We start from the raw sequence: 16488 nt of genomic DNA on the forward strand, positions 1-16488 counted from the left end.
GTTACTATTTTTTCTAGCACTGCTATTTTTAGCAAGTCCTTCCACCCTGTAGACTCTCATGCCTGAGTAGAGCTTACAGTCGTTGAACTCAGACATCTCCTTCTCAGAGCAACAAATCCTAGTAGCAGTACAAAAAGTGGTTTATGAATAAATATTCTCACTTCTCTGAAACTCTTCCAACTCTTCTGTACCCTTTTTGAAGTACAGAACCTCAATAGCACACAAGAAGAGCATACTTACTGCCAGAGTGAGTTGGTAACACCACATGTAAGGTTCAGTTATTGAGCATTTGTTTTCTTACCAGTTTTTTTAATAACAACTGTATAGTGAATTGCTGCTGTTCTTTCAGTTTTGTGTTTTGCAAGTCTATCTCTTTTCTTAGTGTTGTATGACAATGCTGCATTTGTTATAGGTATAAAAAACAATGTGGCTGTCTGGTATCTTCCTGACATCTAAAACCAGTTTAGTGAACAATTATGTTTTCTCTAGTACTAGTTTTTTACTGATGAAAACTAACAGTGAAAATTTGGCACCTTAAATTACTTAATGGACTTTTTTTCCCTTCAGGGAGTGCAACAGCATATAAATATTCTTCTAGGAAAAGATACCGGAAGCAGGAAGCAAAAAGCAAAATGGGATACCTGTATGGAAATATTGATTAAACAAAGTGAGAAAAGGGAGTTAAAAATCAGGAGCAGACAGGAGCATAGTTGTGTAGGCATCTTCAAACAAGAATAAGACTGCAGAGAATTTATGATGGGACATGATCAGGGTCCGTGTGTACTATAGTGAGGAAAACTGGGGGGAAAAAAAAAGACAAAAATTGCTAGGTGTTGAGGTAAACACCATGGATTCAGTCCTGGCAGGAAAAACATACTGTGTTATTAGTGCAAAATCAGAAAACACTGAAAATAATAAAAAGAAAATAATATTCAAGAGGAGTACACAGCTCTAAGTTCTTGACTTCAGAATATTTACATTCTGTCAATACAAGAGAAAAAAGATTTTGTTATAGTGACTTGCTGGTTGTCTTTATAGTGTTAAAAACTTAATTTTTCAAATTGATAATAATTTTTTTGTGTTTTAAGTTGTGGTAGAGAAACTTTAGGAATAAAGCTTGGAATTCATCATAAATATGGCTGAAGTGGAGTTTTGGTTTACAGAAAATATAAAATATACATGTTTCTTTCATAAAAACAAGTTTAAATGACAGATCTGATTTGTATTTATGATTTGCAAAGAATGCAAGGGATTTTAATTTTAACTTTGCTTAGTTCTGGAGATTTTGATGATGGGTGGCATCTGTAGTTTGTAATTGTTCTCTGGTCAAGCACATGTGAGGATTGATGTTTTTTCCAGACAGAAGCATATCAAGTACACGAGTGAATCACATAAAACTATTTTTGGAATTTTTCAAAACAGCAAATACTTTTGTTTCTTTCCACCTTTGTTCTGAAAAACTTAAAAAGATTAAGAGATATGGGCCTGGGAAGGAGAGATGAGAGAGGAAAACATTTCTGTGCTCATTTATCTGAACTTCTAATGTCTTTTTCTGTTGTAAGTCCCATGAGATTACTGAAGAAATGGAAACAATCATTTTAAAGTTGAAGATGTGGTAGTAAACCAAAAGTGCCACTCAGATATCAGGCAACCTGCAGTCTGGATAGCTGTGTTAAGCAATCAAATAACCTTAAGGACAGTTTTGTAATAATGTTCCACCCTGTGAATGCTGGTGGATTATGATCACCAGAATAAGATATGAACAGGTATTTGTGGACTAAAAAACTGGTTGGTTTTCCTGCTCTTCTTTCACAGAATCACAGAATCAGAGAATTTCTAGGTTGGAAGAGACCTTTAAGATCATTGAGTCCAACCCATCTTCTAGCACCTCAACTAGATCATGGCACCAAGTGCCAGATCCAGTCTTTTTTTAAACACATCGAGGGATGGTGACTCCACCACCTCCCTGGGTAGATGATTCCAGTATTTGATCACTCTTTCTGTGAAAAACTTCCTCCTTAATTCTAGTCTGTATCTCCCTAGGCACAGTTTGAGACTGTGTCCTCTTGTTCTGTCTGTTGTTGCCCGGAGAAAGAGACCAACGCCCAGCTCACCAGAGCCACCCTTCAGGAAGTTGAAGAGAGTGATAAGGTCACCTCTGAGTCTCCTTTTCTCCAGGCTGAACAACCCCAGCTCCCTCAGTCGTTCTTCATACGGCTTGTGTTCCAAACCCCTCACCAACCTCGTTGCTCTTCTTTGGACCTGCTCAAGCATCTCAACGTCCCTCCTAAACTGAGGGGCCCAGAATTGGACGCAATACTCAAGGTGTGGCCTCACCAGTGCCGAGTACAGGGGAAGAATGACCTCCCTACTCCTGCTGGTCACACCATTCCTGCTCTGGCTGTCTCATCTTGGATTTGTCTTTCTTGGGGCCAGTAAATGCTGCTGCCCCTTCTAAACCTTGTGTGACACAGAAACTCAAGCAAGGGCAAGGGATAGTGGTGAACTTGTCTTGCTGCCCCTTGGTAAGAATAAGATGTGATGTATCTGCTGAAATTCGACAGAGTATGCCTGTCATGCATTCACCACCTCACCCACCCTGAATCAAAAAGATCAGCAAAAGTTCCGTACAGCTAAAAGTCAGGTGCTAAGTCTGTATCATGCCTGCAGGGGTATGAAGACACACCATGTTGGGATTTGCAATGGCAAGGTTGGCAATAACCAGCTTGGCCACCCATCTCCATTTCTGCCTCCAGTCTGCAGGCAGATATTATCTATGATTTCCACTGGTCAGTGCTGGGAGTGGCAGAAGATGGACAGTGTCTGCCCAAGCCTTAGCTATTCCAAATTGAAAGAGTGTGTTACCAAGCGCACAACGCCATCTTCACCATCACTCTAATTGTGGTGTCTGAGAATGAGCACACAAATCAAGTGGAATCTGTACTGTTGCCAGGCAAAGAATCTCAAGCAATAGGAGATAAAGGTAGAGATGAAGTAGTGACAAGTGACAGTACTGTGATGAAAGAAATACTTTCAGATCCAGCCTGCTGTAGAGAATGTCTCTGATTTCTCTGTTTTACCTGATAAAGGCTAGTTAGCTGAATCTCTTAACAAATAATGGGTGAAAGAATAAACAAACAAAAAAAAGTGTCTCAATTATTTTCTTCTTTCATAATATGGTGTAAGATAGGGATAAAGTTACTTGTATTTTACTTGCATTCAGAGTGGTATTGTAGTTTGAAGAAAGGGTAATGGGGACAAAAGGAGGAAGGAGAGTCTTTTCTCTAGCTTCATTTCACCTAAAACAATACCATGGACACCCCTAACAGACCTACAATGAATCCCAGATCATTCAGTTCAGATCTTGATGACCTTAGATTTACATATCTCTGTGATATGCTAAGGATGTAAGGAATTTGGATGACTGAATATAAATTAGAAAATATAAAAAAATAGGGGGTGTCATTTTAGAAGCTGTTTTAGCTAAATCACATCTATACCATTATCTGAGTTAGAACTTCAGTTCTGTTCCTTACCTAATATTTTTTAATGGGGGAGCAAACAAGTGATATATAATGGTTGGAGTTTTGCAAGACCTGCAAATGCGAAGGAACTTCAAAGTGCTGTCTGCAGTGTGCTAGCTTGTACTGATATATTAGACAGAAAAAAAAGAGTGCATACAGAAGATGTCTATCCATTTCCTCGCACTTTGAAATCCTTGGAAAACAGTTACTATAGTTTCATTTCTAAAGATGTCTTTTAGGGATGAGAGTAGGATAAGAAGGTCAGTAGTGACAATGAGTCTGACCTCTGGAGATGGAATGTGAATTACCATAGTGTAAGTTTAAAAGCAAGTTTATGCCATTTTGTAACTGAGACTATCAGTAAAGCTCAGGTACTGTTTAATTGCTTCCAGGAAATGTTTGCATTCTTTGTAAAAATGTGTGGACTTTATTCTACTAAGAACTGGAATGCAGTTTTTAATGCTTTCTATTTTGCCAAACACCAAGTAATCCACAAAGTAGTTATTGTAGCGTTTTCCAATCCACAATGGATAAATCTTGACCTTATCGATATGTGTTTCCTGTGTGCTGTGTTTCCCATGTGCAACTCTGGAGGCAGAATGTGGACTGGTAGAATGGATTGAATCACTGTTATAATGCTGTTTAACAGAAAGATTAGCTTCAATTCCACTTCAATTCAACAAAATCTTCTTTTCTTTGTAGGTGAAATGGAAATTCCAGATTCAAATGACCCCTTAGGTAATGTGGATGGACTTGAGAGACCAATTCCGACACCTAAAGGTAAAATGAATTGTAATTTCATCACCCTGCTTAAGTATAAACATTCTTCAGAAAGGACCAACAAAATCTTATATTTGTCTGTTATTACAAGTCTGTAAGGAAGGCAACCTTCCTTTCGTGCATTAGCACTTCTGATTCCAGGCAGGGATAGCAAGGTTGAAGGAGTCTATAAAAATTAATTTCAAAGCATGAGTCCCCCCACATGGAGGGGTTAGATGTTTTAATCCAAAGAGAGTGTGCTATTATTACCTTCCTAGCATATTTTATTTCACATTGTTGCCATGAAATTGATTTAATTTTGTACAGTGCCACACTTAGCATCTCCAGGTAAACATTTAAGTATTGGTGTCTTTAGTTTGAGGTAATTAAATCTAGCCCATTGCAACACAAGAATATGTACTTTTTAAGTAGCTCTGAGCGTTAATGCTTTGGTTTTTTAAACTGACTGTAGTGGCAGGATTTCTAGTTGTTTATTAGTTAACATAAATTTTGTGACACTTTACCACTTAAAACTCTAGATACAAATGCTATTCTTGGATCAGAAGATGCACATATTTACTGCAAATAGTGCTTCCAATTGCAATTTGGTACAACTTTCTAAAGCATTAAATTTTCAGTATTCTACCTGAAGAACAATATTTTTTTCAGTTGTGTACTGAATTTATATTTTATGGATGCCTTGCTGTAGTAATGTCAACTCTTTGATTAAAGAAAATAGTCAGATAATAATGTCAGCTTCATTAATGAGGACATGTTGCAATCTGTGGAGCTGTGGTATTGACCAGATCTTCTTGCAGTTTGTCTTTCAGAGGAACATGAATTTTGGGGATATTTTGGGATATAGTTTCTCTTCTTATAGATATACAAGGTTATCTAATCCTTATTGTCTTCCTGAATATTAGTTAGATTTCTTACCCTAAATGTGCATATTGGGAGTTTTTTTATGGAATCTTCCTTTAAATTTGGTCCATAACAAAGATGTGTTTCTGTTTGCACATGTAACCACCTTGCTACTGATTATCAGCATGGGACTAAGTCCCTCCTATTTGGAAAGAATACCTGGTACACTCCATTTCTCAACTCTTTGCTACTTTCTGAAACTGCTGAAATATTTTAGAAGTTTAGAATTTGACATTTATTCTGGGAAAAAATTTGTAGTAGCATTCCTGTCAGTAGCACTGTGTTTACTACCAGTTGTTTTATTCACGCTGAAGTACACACTACTTTTGAAACTACTTTTGATGAAAAAGGGCCATGAGGCCATGTTTAATTTTTAACTGCATCTGATAGGCTTGTTTGCCTGGCAAGTTGGTCCCACTTCTCTCTTTTGTTATGTTTAAGGCTACAGACATAAAAGAGGAAGGGTTTTTTTCTGTGTGTTTTTTTTTTTTTTTTTTTTTTTTTTTTTGTGACAGTGCTTGGTTAATTTCTTGCTGAAAAAGGAGTTCCTGTTACTTCCTTCCTTTGCAGAGCCACAGGCAGTATCAGTCTGAGAAAGTAATTAATCACATCTCAAACATTTCTACATGATAAGAACTGTATATTTCCTTCAGAAAAAAAGGAAGAAAAAAAAGACCCCCATGTTCTTAAGTTATTCACTGGTATAAATCAGTTGTTAGTTTCCAGCATACCTAGCTAGGAAATGGCCTCATTTGCTCCCTTTTTTGTTTTTTTTTTAATGTGGGCGCAAACTTCTCCATAGAAGCAAAACTAGTTGGAATGTTAGCTCAGGTGTTTCTGTGTCATAGTAAGGCATCAAGTTTTGTTACAAAAAACCACTCAACAGTTCTACTTCAAAGTTCGGGCATACTGTTGAGATCATTAGAAACAGTTCCTAAGCCCTTCCATCCCATCAACCTTCTTCCTTCTTTCAGAAATCTTTAGTTATTTTGATTTGCTTGTAACCTCCTATTTTTAAAATTTTTCTTATTTTGGAATAGACCCAAAACAGGCATGGAGATAACCAGCTTTAATAATACCCAAATTAAAAACCACATTAAAAGTACCAAGTGTATTTAGTCATCCTCTTTTCTAGAATCTTCCAGAAGTCCTGAGAAATGTTTCCGTCTCCAATGACAAAACTCGTTTAAGCAAGGTATTATTAGTAATGCTCATTTACAAAAATGTTGCAAGTCTCTTCCTACAAGTGAAGCTAGCCTTCTAATAGTTGATGAGAAGGGGCAATAGCTGGGCTAGGCCTTTGAGGAGAATTTATTTTCCCTTGTTTCCTTTAAGTGTACACTTGAATGACTAGAAAGCACTGTGTCTGAGCAGTGTTTCACTGAAAACCAGTGCAGAGCAGTGAGTGTTTGCTGTAGAAGAACTTAGACATGCTTAGGAATAAAAGTAAAACGTTCAAGGAGTCCAAGTCCAAGTCTCCTCTCAGTTCAAGGAGTCCAAGTCTCCTCTCAGTCCAGTCACTCTTTGTAAAGTTGATAGTTCCGCCAATCTTACTTTCAAGTAAGCCTTGCTTGGTGTCTTTCTCTTTTGCACAAACAATCTAACATGCTCTCACTGGGTCTTAGAAACCCACTGATTTCAGAGGAGAGGACAATGTGCACATTGTGACAGCGTTACAAAGCTAATACTGCTTCATTCCTGGACTGGCAGTTGTTCATTCCTTGTTCCTAAGGTCATTTCAAGAGAATGTGAACCAAATCAACTTATTTTACATGTTTCTGAATGGATTTTTCTACACTAAGAAAAAAAATAGGATGAAGGATGAGATGCAAATTACATTAAATTAGGCGGTAAAGGTATAATTTCATTTGGAAATATTATGTGGCATATGTAATAGTGTAGTTTCCTTAGCTACTCATGTGTATTTTGGGAGATCTGCCAACATCCCTTCCATTTTCTAATGTGACTCAAATAAACTGTAAATCACTCATCTTTGTATCAGGATTAAATAAAACAGAGGATGAAGAATTGGGGAGACTTTTTTATTTAGGAAAATGTTCTGTGCAAGTAATCATGAGTATTAGGCTTCAGTCTACCCTCCTTAGTAGGATGACATTTCTCAGTTTATTTGGAATTCTGATTTACTTGTGGAAGGAGTCACTTTACTGGACTCCCACCAGCTGCCAAGATGTTACAGTGCCATTGGTGTCCCCTAAGCTCAATCTTGTCATACACACCTCTAGAAAGCCATAATTTGCATTTCAGCAACTTTCACATGCATTTTCTGTTACTACAATCTTCAGTTCTTTTATAAGCCTAGGAACCTCTATATCTCATGCATATTCTTTATAGATTACCTGTCAATTTCATGAACACTTTATGCTTAGTACCCTAAATTTTACCGTAAAACAGTAAATTTTGGAACAATGGTGTCTTCTTCAGCATTCCATAAGCCGAAGTATGTATCCTATGTGAAAAATTATGTCTTCATTGTGAGAAAATGTGACTTTGCTTATGGTGGAAATACCATTAGTTTAATTACTCAGAATATTGCCCCTAAACCCTTTTGTGTTGGATATAAGTTTATATTAGTCTAAAAATGACAGAGCAGAAATTTGCCTTAATAAAGAGTTGTGGTGAGAAAGATCACGCTCTTTTATTTATACCTAAGAAAAAATGATTATTTGAAGACAAAAATGAAAAAAGCTGGAAAGGCATTAAAAAAGAAAAGGTAAGATAGCTTAGGGAAAAAATCCCACATTGCTTTTTACACGAAATCATAGTATACATATTTTCATAGGGATTTTGAACGCTGGAAGTGATTTATTCCATGAATCTGAAAATGGTCCAAATTTATGTAGTTATGCAGAAAGAAAGGTATTTGCCCCCCCCCTTTTTTTTTGACAGGTGATTTTAAATTCTGAGTATCTCAAGCTGAGACTCTTGTAAACTGTGAAGTGTTCTGTAATACCAAATGGATGGCTTTTTGGGCTTTTTTGACTATTGCATTAAGTCAATTAAATAAATATTTATATCTTACGGAGAAATAAGTATTTTAAAAAGTGATTAAACATATATACAATTATTGCTACTTGGTCTGAAAAGATTGTTTATCTTCAGGTATCTAGCCATTTATGAATCAAATTTTCCTTTCTTTTTCTCAAAAACTGGGTATTCAGTGTTGGTGTTTCTTGTGGAGTGCAGAAAGAAAGGTGAATCCACTTGGATAGGAGCCGAAGTGGATGATTATCTCAGAGCGTCATTGTCTCAGGAATACAGAAAGATGTGAATCTCAGTGTAGTATCATCAATACTGACATTTAGTCTATGTGTAAATTGTCAAATCACTTAGACTGTCCTTGCTCTACTTTCTGCTTCTGGGAAATAAGTGTGATGGTATCATCCCATCTCAAGAGACTTCAGTATTCATAAATGATTTGGAAGTTCTGAGATAAAAAGGGTTAAAAAATTGTTAATAAGTACTATTAATGGTTGCCATATTGAAGCTTATTTTAAAATTATGAATGCTTAAATATTTTTAAAATCACATAGGAAAAAAAGAGTAAAAGCAGTAAAAAATGTACAGGAACTAAAACTTGAATTGAAAACAATTAAGCCAGAACTTACATAATCTAAAGTAACTAAGGAGTCTTAAAATATTTTTCTAGAATGAACTTCAAAATCACAGCTAAGATCTTAAAATAACAAAAGCAGAACAATAATTTTATATTGTGTTTATGCCAAGAATAACACATATGGTTTGAGCCAATAACTTGGACATATAAGTGCCAGAATAATGTAAATAAAACTAAGAAATATAATACACATGTGAGGTCTTAGTGATAGTTGCACCCTTTAGGTTTTTAGTTTAGTATCTGTTCTTGTACATATCTTGACAATGATTTGACACACTCTGGAAAAGCTTATTTTTATATTCTTGCCAAAACATGAATAATAGACTTGTCATCTTTATGTTGATTTGCTTTGGGATTCTGTTTGATATATTTATATCAAATTTATTCAATTTAAAAATATGAAGTACTGGCAACCTAACAAAGGTTTTCCAAATATGAAGGAGTTTTGCTGGAATTCATGTCAACCATTTCCCTAAGCTATGTTATTCGTAGAGTACATAGAATATGACAGCAAAACATAATATATAGATTAAGTTGCATTGTCCTCTCATAGCTTCTTGACAGAAAAATTTTTAATCTGTTCAAGCAAAATAAATACTAGTATTGGTTGTAGACTATGTTGGAAACCATAATGAAAGAGAAATTTAATTTACAGCCTTTGTGCCTACAGCAAATGCAGAAATACCTACCGGATATATTTTCCTTTTGACATAGTTGAACCATGCCAAAGATCACTGAAGGCAAAGGAAGCATTTTGCTTCATTTCAATGACCCTTGGAAGCAATCTAGAGTATAAAAACCATTATATAACAATATTAATTTCACAACACAGGAAATTTCTGGACATTTTACTTGTATTTTTAAAAGAAATTATCTTTGTTATCCATCTCCCAAATAAAATATAAATCTTTGTAATATGGCATTTACAACAGGACATTCACAGATTTGGCAATATGTCACCGAAAAAAAAATATTTTATATAGAGTACTTATTCTCTGTTTCAAAATTATGTTATTATTAAAACAGATTAACAATTCTGTTCCAGTTTTAAAAAATTCTACTTGACTAATGCTTAACACAAAATACAGGACACAAGTTAAATACAAGTTCTAGCATTTTCACATTTCATTTTCCCTCATACCTGTCCAAAATAAGATTTACTAAGACAGCAGGAGAACTACATTGGGAAAAAAATTGCTTTGCACATTGTTGAGGTCCTAATTTATCCTGGGAAAATTTGGTTTTTTTCCCCAAAGCATTCTGTCAAACTGGTATTTACACTGTGTTTGTGGTGTGACGTACATTACCAAAAAAGTAACTGCTGATTATCACCACAGAAATTAAATAAAGAAAACATTCTTCAGAACATGGTTGGTTAAATTTTCCATTTTGTTTGAAAGAATTGCAATTTTGGGTTATCTAAAGTGGACACCAAATAACAGAGCAGCTCAACAAATGGCTACCCGCTCTGTCATAGAACCAGTGAGGACATAAACATCACTTCTCAAAGAGGAAATGAAGCCCGCAAACAGAGAGTGTGCAGTTCAGGGTGGACAGAGGCAGAGAAGAGGCCCTGAGCTGCCCCACTGCTCTTAGGCTGCTCTGGAGAACTTTGGAAAACACAAATGCTTCGAAGTTCATTAGGTTAAAATATTTATTACTTGGTTTGTAATAATAAGGTAATATAAAACACTGCAGAAAATACTTGTAAAATTGGCAAGAGTAATGATGAACTGAAGCTGAATTTTGACCTGCAGGAAATAGATGCAGTGACGCTGACTTCAGGCAAAGTCTATCTAATTGCACTGGGTCTGAATTAACCCATAAATCTTTGGCATTGCTTTCCATGGTAATAGTTTTGTTCTTGTTGTTATTAGGATCAGATTCACAGATTCATATGAAATATTTTGGATGGCTTAAAGATATGGATCTAATTACTTCCTGCAGTGGTTCTTTTTTAATTAGTAAAACAGGAAGTTCTAACATGGATTTAATCCTGAGTTAATGAGTCCTAATGAGTAAATTTACTATCTGTTTTCATCCAAATGTATTTGAGTTTAATATGACTATCCCAAAAAGGGACTCCATCCAGCTCATTTTAAATCAGAAAAAGTGAAATAATGACAAGGGTTTGAGCAAGGTATAAGATAATCAGTGTCACAAGAGCAGTGTAGCCCTCTCATGTACTTGCATATGAAGAGCAAAAAGTATATCAGAGAGCCAGACAAACCACAATCCCTGTCTGTCATCTTACAGGACTTGAATTGGCCTCACCTTCTAGACAGATCTCTGCTTCTTTCATTTCTTGGGTATCAGAAGCATCTCTGAGCCAGATCAACGTACCTCTGTGCTGGCTTCATGCTCGAAGGGGCCCAGCTTCTTTGCAAAAAAAGGTCTTTAAGCTGTTTTGCCTCCCTTGTGCGAGCACATTCGGCCTGTCCCCATGATTGTTGAACCAGAGGCCCACAGAACTACAGAACATTCTAGCCTGGGGGGCACCTCAAAAGATCATCCAATCCAACAATTCTGGGGAAAGAAGGCTTAGAGAAGACAATCTAGTACTCTGTCCAGTCATATCTTGAAAACCTCCAGCAATGAGGACCCTACCCCATATCTAGGCAGTTCATTTTATGGGGAATGATTGTTCTCACTGCAAAAAATGTCTCTATTCTATTGAAATGAAACATTTCCTGGCTACTTTCACTTGCTGCCCTTTGTCTTCTCCATATAGCTCCTTGTGTTGAGTGTCTCTATTCTTTTTTAGGTGCCTTTTAGGTACTGAAAAACTGTGATGATGCTCCTCTGGCTGTTCTCTTCTCCAGGGAGAAGAGACGTAACTACTTCAAATCTTTCCTCATAGGACTTGTTGTCTAGCCTTTTGATGATATTGATAGCCCTCCTTTGAACCCTCTCCTGTCTTTCTGTGTTATTTTTGAATTCTGGGGATCGGAACTGGACATAATACTCGGTACTATCCAATACCGATAGGCGCTGAGTAGATTGGGGTTGTGGTATCTCTGTCTCTGCTAGGTAACACCCCTATGGATGCTGCCCAGTATCTCAATGGTGCTCATGAGAATAAACTGCATACAGACTATGAAAAAGTGGTGAAATAACAAGCTATGGGTGAGGTAACCGTAGAAAATCCTTTTCTAACATGTGGTAGGACTGATCATGCTTTCTTTCATGCTGCTAGAAATGCTTATGTGTGTAAAATGTTGGCTTAAAGAGAAGTTTTAATCGATGGCTTCAGCTGACTATATCAGGAAGTAAATTTACTGGTTTTGTTTTCCCTGTCAGAATGACAACAAAGTATTTCTATTTTTTCAGCTATGAAATGTAGCTAAAACCATAATAAATTACATTGTTGTGGTGTGACATTGCTGAAAGCATTAATGTACTTTTTCTCCCTTTTATATGAGGTATTTGAAAACAAATATTGTTTGTATTCTGTCAGAATGTTTTGAAGTCTGCTAACAATTTTTAATTTCAAATGGGGACAACTAATATAAAATTAAATAAACAATAATTTATTATTTCATTACAAAAAATAAAATAATTTTCCTGTAAATTTTCAATATTGTGTGGAGATTTTATATACTTGGATTTATTTAATTTTCTATTTAGACTTATTCTAATAATTTTCGATTTAATGACAAACTAAATTTGCACTTGCCTACATTGTATGTTCATATTATTCATTATAACAGGATTTCTTTTGAAAGGCCAGTGGTAGAGAACAATGTAACACACAGGAAAACCCAGTGTTCCAGCAGTATTTGGCTTGTACATTTATTATATTCTGATGTTTCTACTACTCCCTTCTCCAATGTTACACTTAGCTGTTACAGAGAAGCTGATTTTCATGGCCCTGTCAAATATAAATCAAAGGAGAACATCAATTTTCTTAAGGTATTTCAGCAATTGGACTGTCAAAGTAGACCATTTCTTTGCTAGTGTTGGATTCGTGTACAATAATATGCTGTTACTTAATTAAACAGACGCAAAATAATCTGAGTGATAGGAAAGGTCTACATGGGCATCCATCAAAATTATTTGATATTTGTATCCAGCTGCCATAAAAATATAGTGTAATTTGATTTCCTGATGCTTTATGTCTAGAAGGTCTAAATTCACTGGAACAAACACATGAGCATGACAGCTAGATGCTTTTCTTACCTGTTTTGTAAGGTAATATAACAACATTATTGTTTCAGTGGAATTACTTATTGCCAGGCTTTCAGTATGTGATGTGTATCAGTTGCAGGACTCCTAACACCAACTTAAATTTATAAATAATAACCTACAAAAGATTTGCCTGTCAGGTTTTGACAGTGTTCTTCATCAATTCTTTCTTTTTTGTCATCCCTAGAGATCACAAATACAGCCTTGACAAGCCCTTTGCTTTTAACAAACCACTGATTAGGACTTGTAGTTTTCACTTACAAAATAACCACAAAATGTTATTACACACTATCCATACAGATGTTTCCTTGGCCATATATTTTGACTTGATGTAAAAATGGCAGTCTATAATCAGCTTATGGGTCCCCTCTCTATCACAGGTTACTTCTGCAATTGAGACATTATTTCTTTAAATTGAATGTGAGGCATATAATCTTGAAAATTTATTATAATATAAGCCTGTCCAAATCAACCTAATTTTAAATTTTGTTGAATAACCAACAAGTCAAATTAATATCTAAAAGTAATTTTTCCAATTGTAGTTTTTTTGAGACAAATTTGTGATCATGTAAGAAGATTATGTAATGAAATCACAATGGTATTCCAATATGGTAACAAGTGGGATTATTCTTTTATGGAGCAAGGTTTTTTTTTGCTGTTGGAACAGAGCAGCACTATATGTATGTTAGGATGTTACTATTTTAGCATGTCAGATGTAGAAAAAGTCACTGCTGCTTCAAATAGACATTAGGAGTGTCATAGTATCAATTCATGATTGACCTTTGAATCTGCATCCCTACCTGCACACAAGCATGAAGTCAGCAAGGAAACATGAATTGGTGTGTGATGCTGTGGTGTTCTTAGGACAGTGAATTGCATTTTTTTAATCTTGAAAGAAAACTGAAATTGTTTCCAAGGTTCTCTCTTAGAAAAGTACCTTTGAGCAGGCTTTTACCTCAACCCAAGTAAAGTTTGATCTTTTATGACCTTTTATCTTCTTAGGTTATTTCCTGACCTTCTTGGAACCAGTAAACAATATCACTGTAGTCCAGGGGCAAACAGCAATCCTCCACTGCAAGGTAGCAGGAAATCCATCCCCGAATGTCAGGTGGCTAAAAAATGACGCTCCAGTGGTCCAGGAGCCAAGACGGATCATCATCAGAAAAACAGATTATGGTTCACGTCTAAGAATCCAGGATCTGGATACCACGGACACAGGATACTACCAGTGCGTGGCTTCAAATGGGATGAAGACAATAACTGCAACAGGAGTTTTGTTTGTCAGGCTTGGTGAGTTCCTGGCTTTTATGACTGCTCAGACTGCTTTATAGACTAGGTATTAGTTTTAACCATAGCATAATGAGAAATGAATTTAACGTTTTAAGAAAAATTCTCAACACAAAAGAAAATAAAGTCAGCGCCTGGGGCCTCTCTCCCAGCACAGAACTTCTCAGTTGAACTTGATACCCCTTTAGTGGTAATAAAAGAAAGTAAATACAGATGTAGAGGTCTGTAAATACACAGAAGAAAAAAAATTAAAGAAGTTCTGGTAAAAAGGACAAAAAGGTAACATTTCATTGCCTGGAGTTTTCACTCTACTGCTGAACTCAGTCTCTGAAAAAAACCCAAAAACTGATGAGAAGAATGAGAAGCAGTTTTCTGTGTGATGTTCATAGTTCTGGACCTATCTTTTTGAATATCAGTTCTGTACTGCTATGTGAAGCGTGGCCTCAAATTCTGTCTTTTGACATGTGAAGGTACATCACACCTTTGAACAAGTGCTTATATTACATTTTGGAGACTTAATAGGCCAATCTGGAAGCTAACCTTTTATTTAGCTTGCCTGTGGAGCAATGGCAGAAAAAATTCTAGATGCATTTTTCTATTTTTTTTTCTTATTTTGTAATGTAAATAATGGATTCCACAGTTTAGTTTGTAGTTATTGAGTACTGAAGTGCTGAGTATTGGCCCTTGCTTCTGCTGTTGCAAAAGTTGATCATCCCCTTGCCACATCCTAAATTCTGATAGTAAGGCAAGTTGGGGCTTATTAAAAGGTAAGTGATGTGTTAAAATAACACCTTGTCTAACTACCTGTGCCTTTATGGTGGAAAATATTTTATGAAAAAAAACTTAAGTCCATTCGAGTTGCTGCTGGAACAGACAGTAGATTCATGTGATTTTTATTTGTGGTTTTGAAAATAACAATATATAATTATGTTCAGGAATGCAGAGGGTTTTGTTTGGATCTTGGGATAAACCTTCCTTAAAGAGACAATTTCCTTTAGATTGCTATTGACTTTTTTTATTATGTTGTCCTTGAGCTAAACTTGCCAGCAATACTTGTTTGTTTTATGTTTGCAGGTCCAACAAACAGCCCAAATCACAATCTTCAGTAAGTACTCTTTGGAAAATTACTTAATGTGCTCTGACTACTTTTGTTCTGTCAGAATTTAGTTCATAAACTCAGTAAACACTGCCTGCAACCACAGTGTTCTTGCTAAAAGTATCTAATTTGACCAAAAACTCTCAGAATGGATGCAACTTTTTTAGACAGAGGCTACAATGGCTTTTGATTTGATTGACTATTCTTGAGCAACTTCTGCTTGCTTATTTCATGTATTGAACAAACAAATTACCACAAAGTCATGTTGGAGCAGTAATTGTTTACAGGGCAAGTGTGGGCTAGAAGAGTGGTTAAAAATGAATGGTAAAGTGCTTAGCTTGCTGTGGTTGCAAATTTACCCATGTTATATGATTATAACTTGAAGAGCCAGGTAAAACAAGACTAAAATCCTGTTGCTGAGTAGCTAGGAAAAGCCTCTGTTTGTTAGTGTGATTTTTGATTTGAGTGGTGGTTTGGTGATTTCCGCAAGATGCCTGGGTTTACCTGCTGATTCAGTTGTAAGGATGAAAAGAGAATCATAGAATGGTCTGGATTGGAAGGGACCTTAAAGTCACCCAGTTCCAACCCTTCTGCCATGGGCAGGGACACCTTCCACTTTATCAGGTTTTTCCAAGTCCCATCCAGCCTGGCCTTGAGCACTTCCAGGACTGAAGTATCCACAGCTTCTCAGAGCAACCTGTTCCAGCTCTTCACCACCCTCTGAGTAAAGAATTTCTTTTTAACATCTAATCTAAACCTGCCCTTTTCCAGTTTAAAGCCATTGCCCCTAGTCCTGCACTAAGGCTGCAGTGAGATCACTCCAAAGCCTTCTCTTTTTCCAGGCTTAACAACCCCAGCTCTCTCAGCCTGTCTTCACAGAGAGGTGCTCCAGCCCTCTGATCATCTTCGTGGCCTCCTCTGGACCCACTCTTAGAGGTCCACATCTTTTTTGTGCTGAGGACAACAGAGCTGGACCTAGGACTCCAGATGGGGTCTCATGAGGGCCACATGGAGCAGTAGAACCCCTTCCCTCACCCTGCTGGACACGCTGCTTTGCATGCAGCCCAGGGTACAATTGTCCT

General features: G+C 36.4%; 1 protein-coding gene across 1 annotated transcript in view; it reads left to right on the forward strand.

The window, feature by feature from the left end:
* The window catches only part of ROR2 (receptor tyrosine kinase like orphan receptor 2), a 150724-nt gene that overhangs the window by 100882 nt on the left and 33354 nt on the right, over positions 1–16488 (forward strand). The window contains exons 2-4 of the mRNA XM_030968289.1: positions 4227–4304; positions 14026–14313; positions 15385–15415. Coding sequence (XP_030824149.1) covers positions 4227–4304; positions 14026–14313; positions 15385–15415 — 397 coding nt within the window. The remainder of the gene's footprint in view (positions 1–4226; positions 4305–14025; positions 14314–15384; positions 15416–16488) is intronic.

This window comes from Camarhynchus parvulus, chromosome Z, assembly GCF_901933205.1.
Source record: "Camarhynchus parvulus chromosome Z, STF_HiC, whole genome shotgun sequence".
Classification (NCBI taxonomy): domain Eukaryota; kingdom Metazoa; phylum Chordata; class Aves; order Passeriformes; family Thraupidae; genus Camarhynchus; species Camarhynchus parvulus.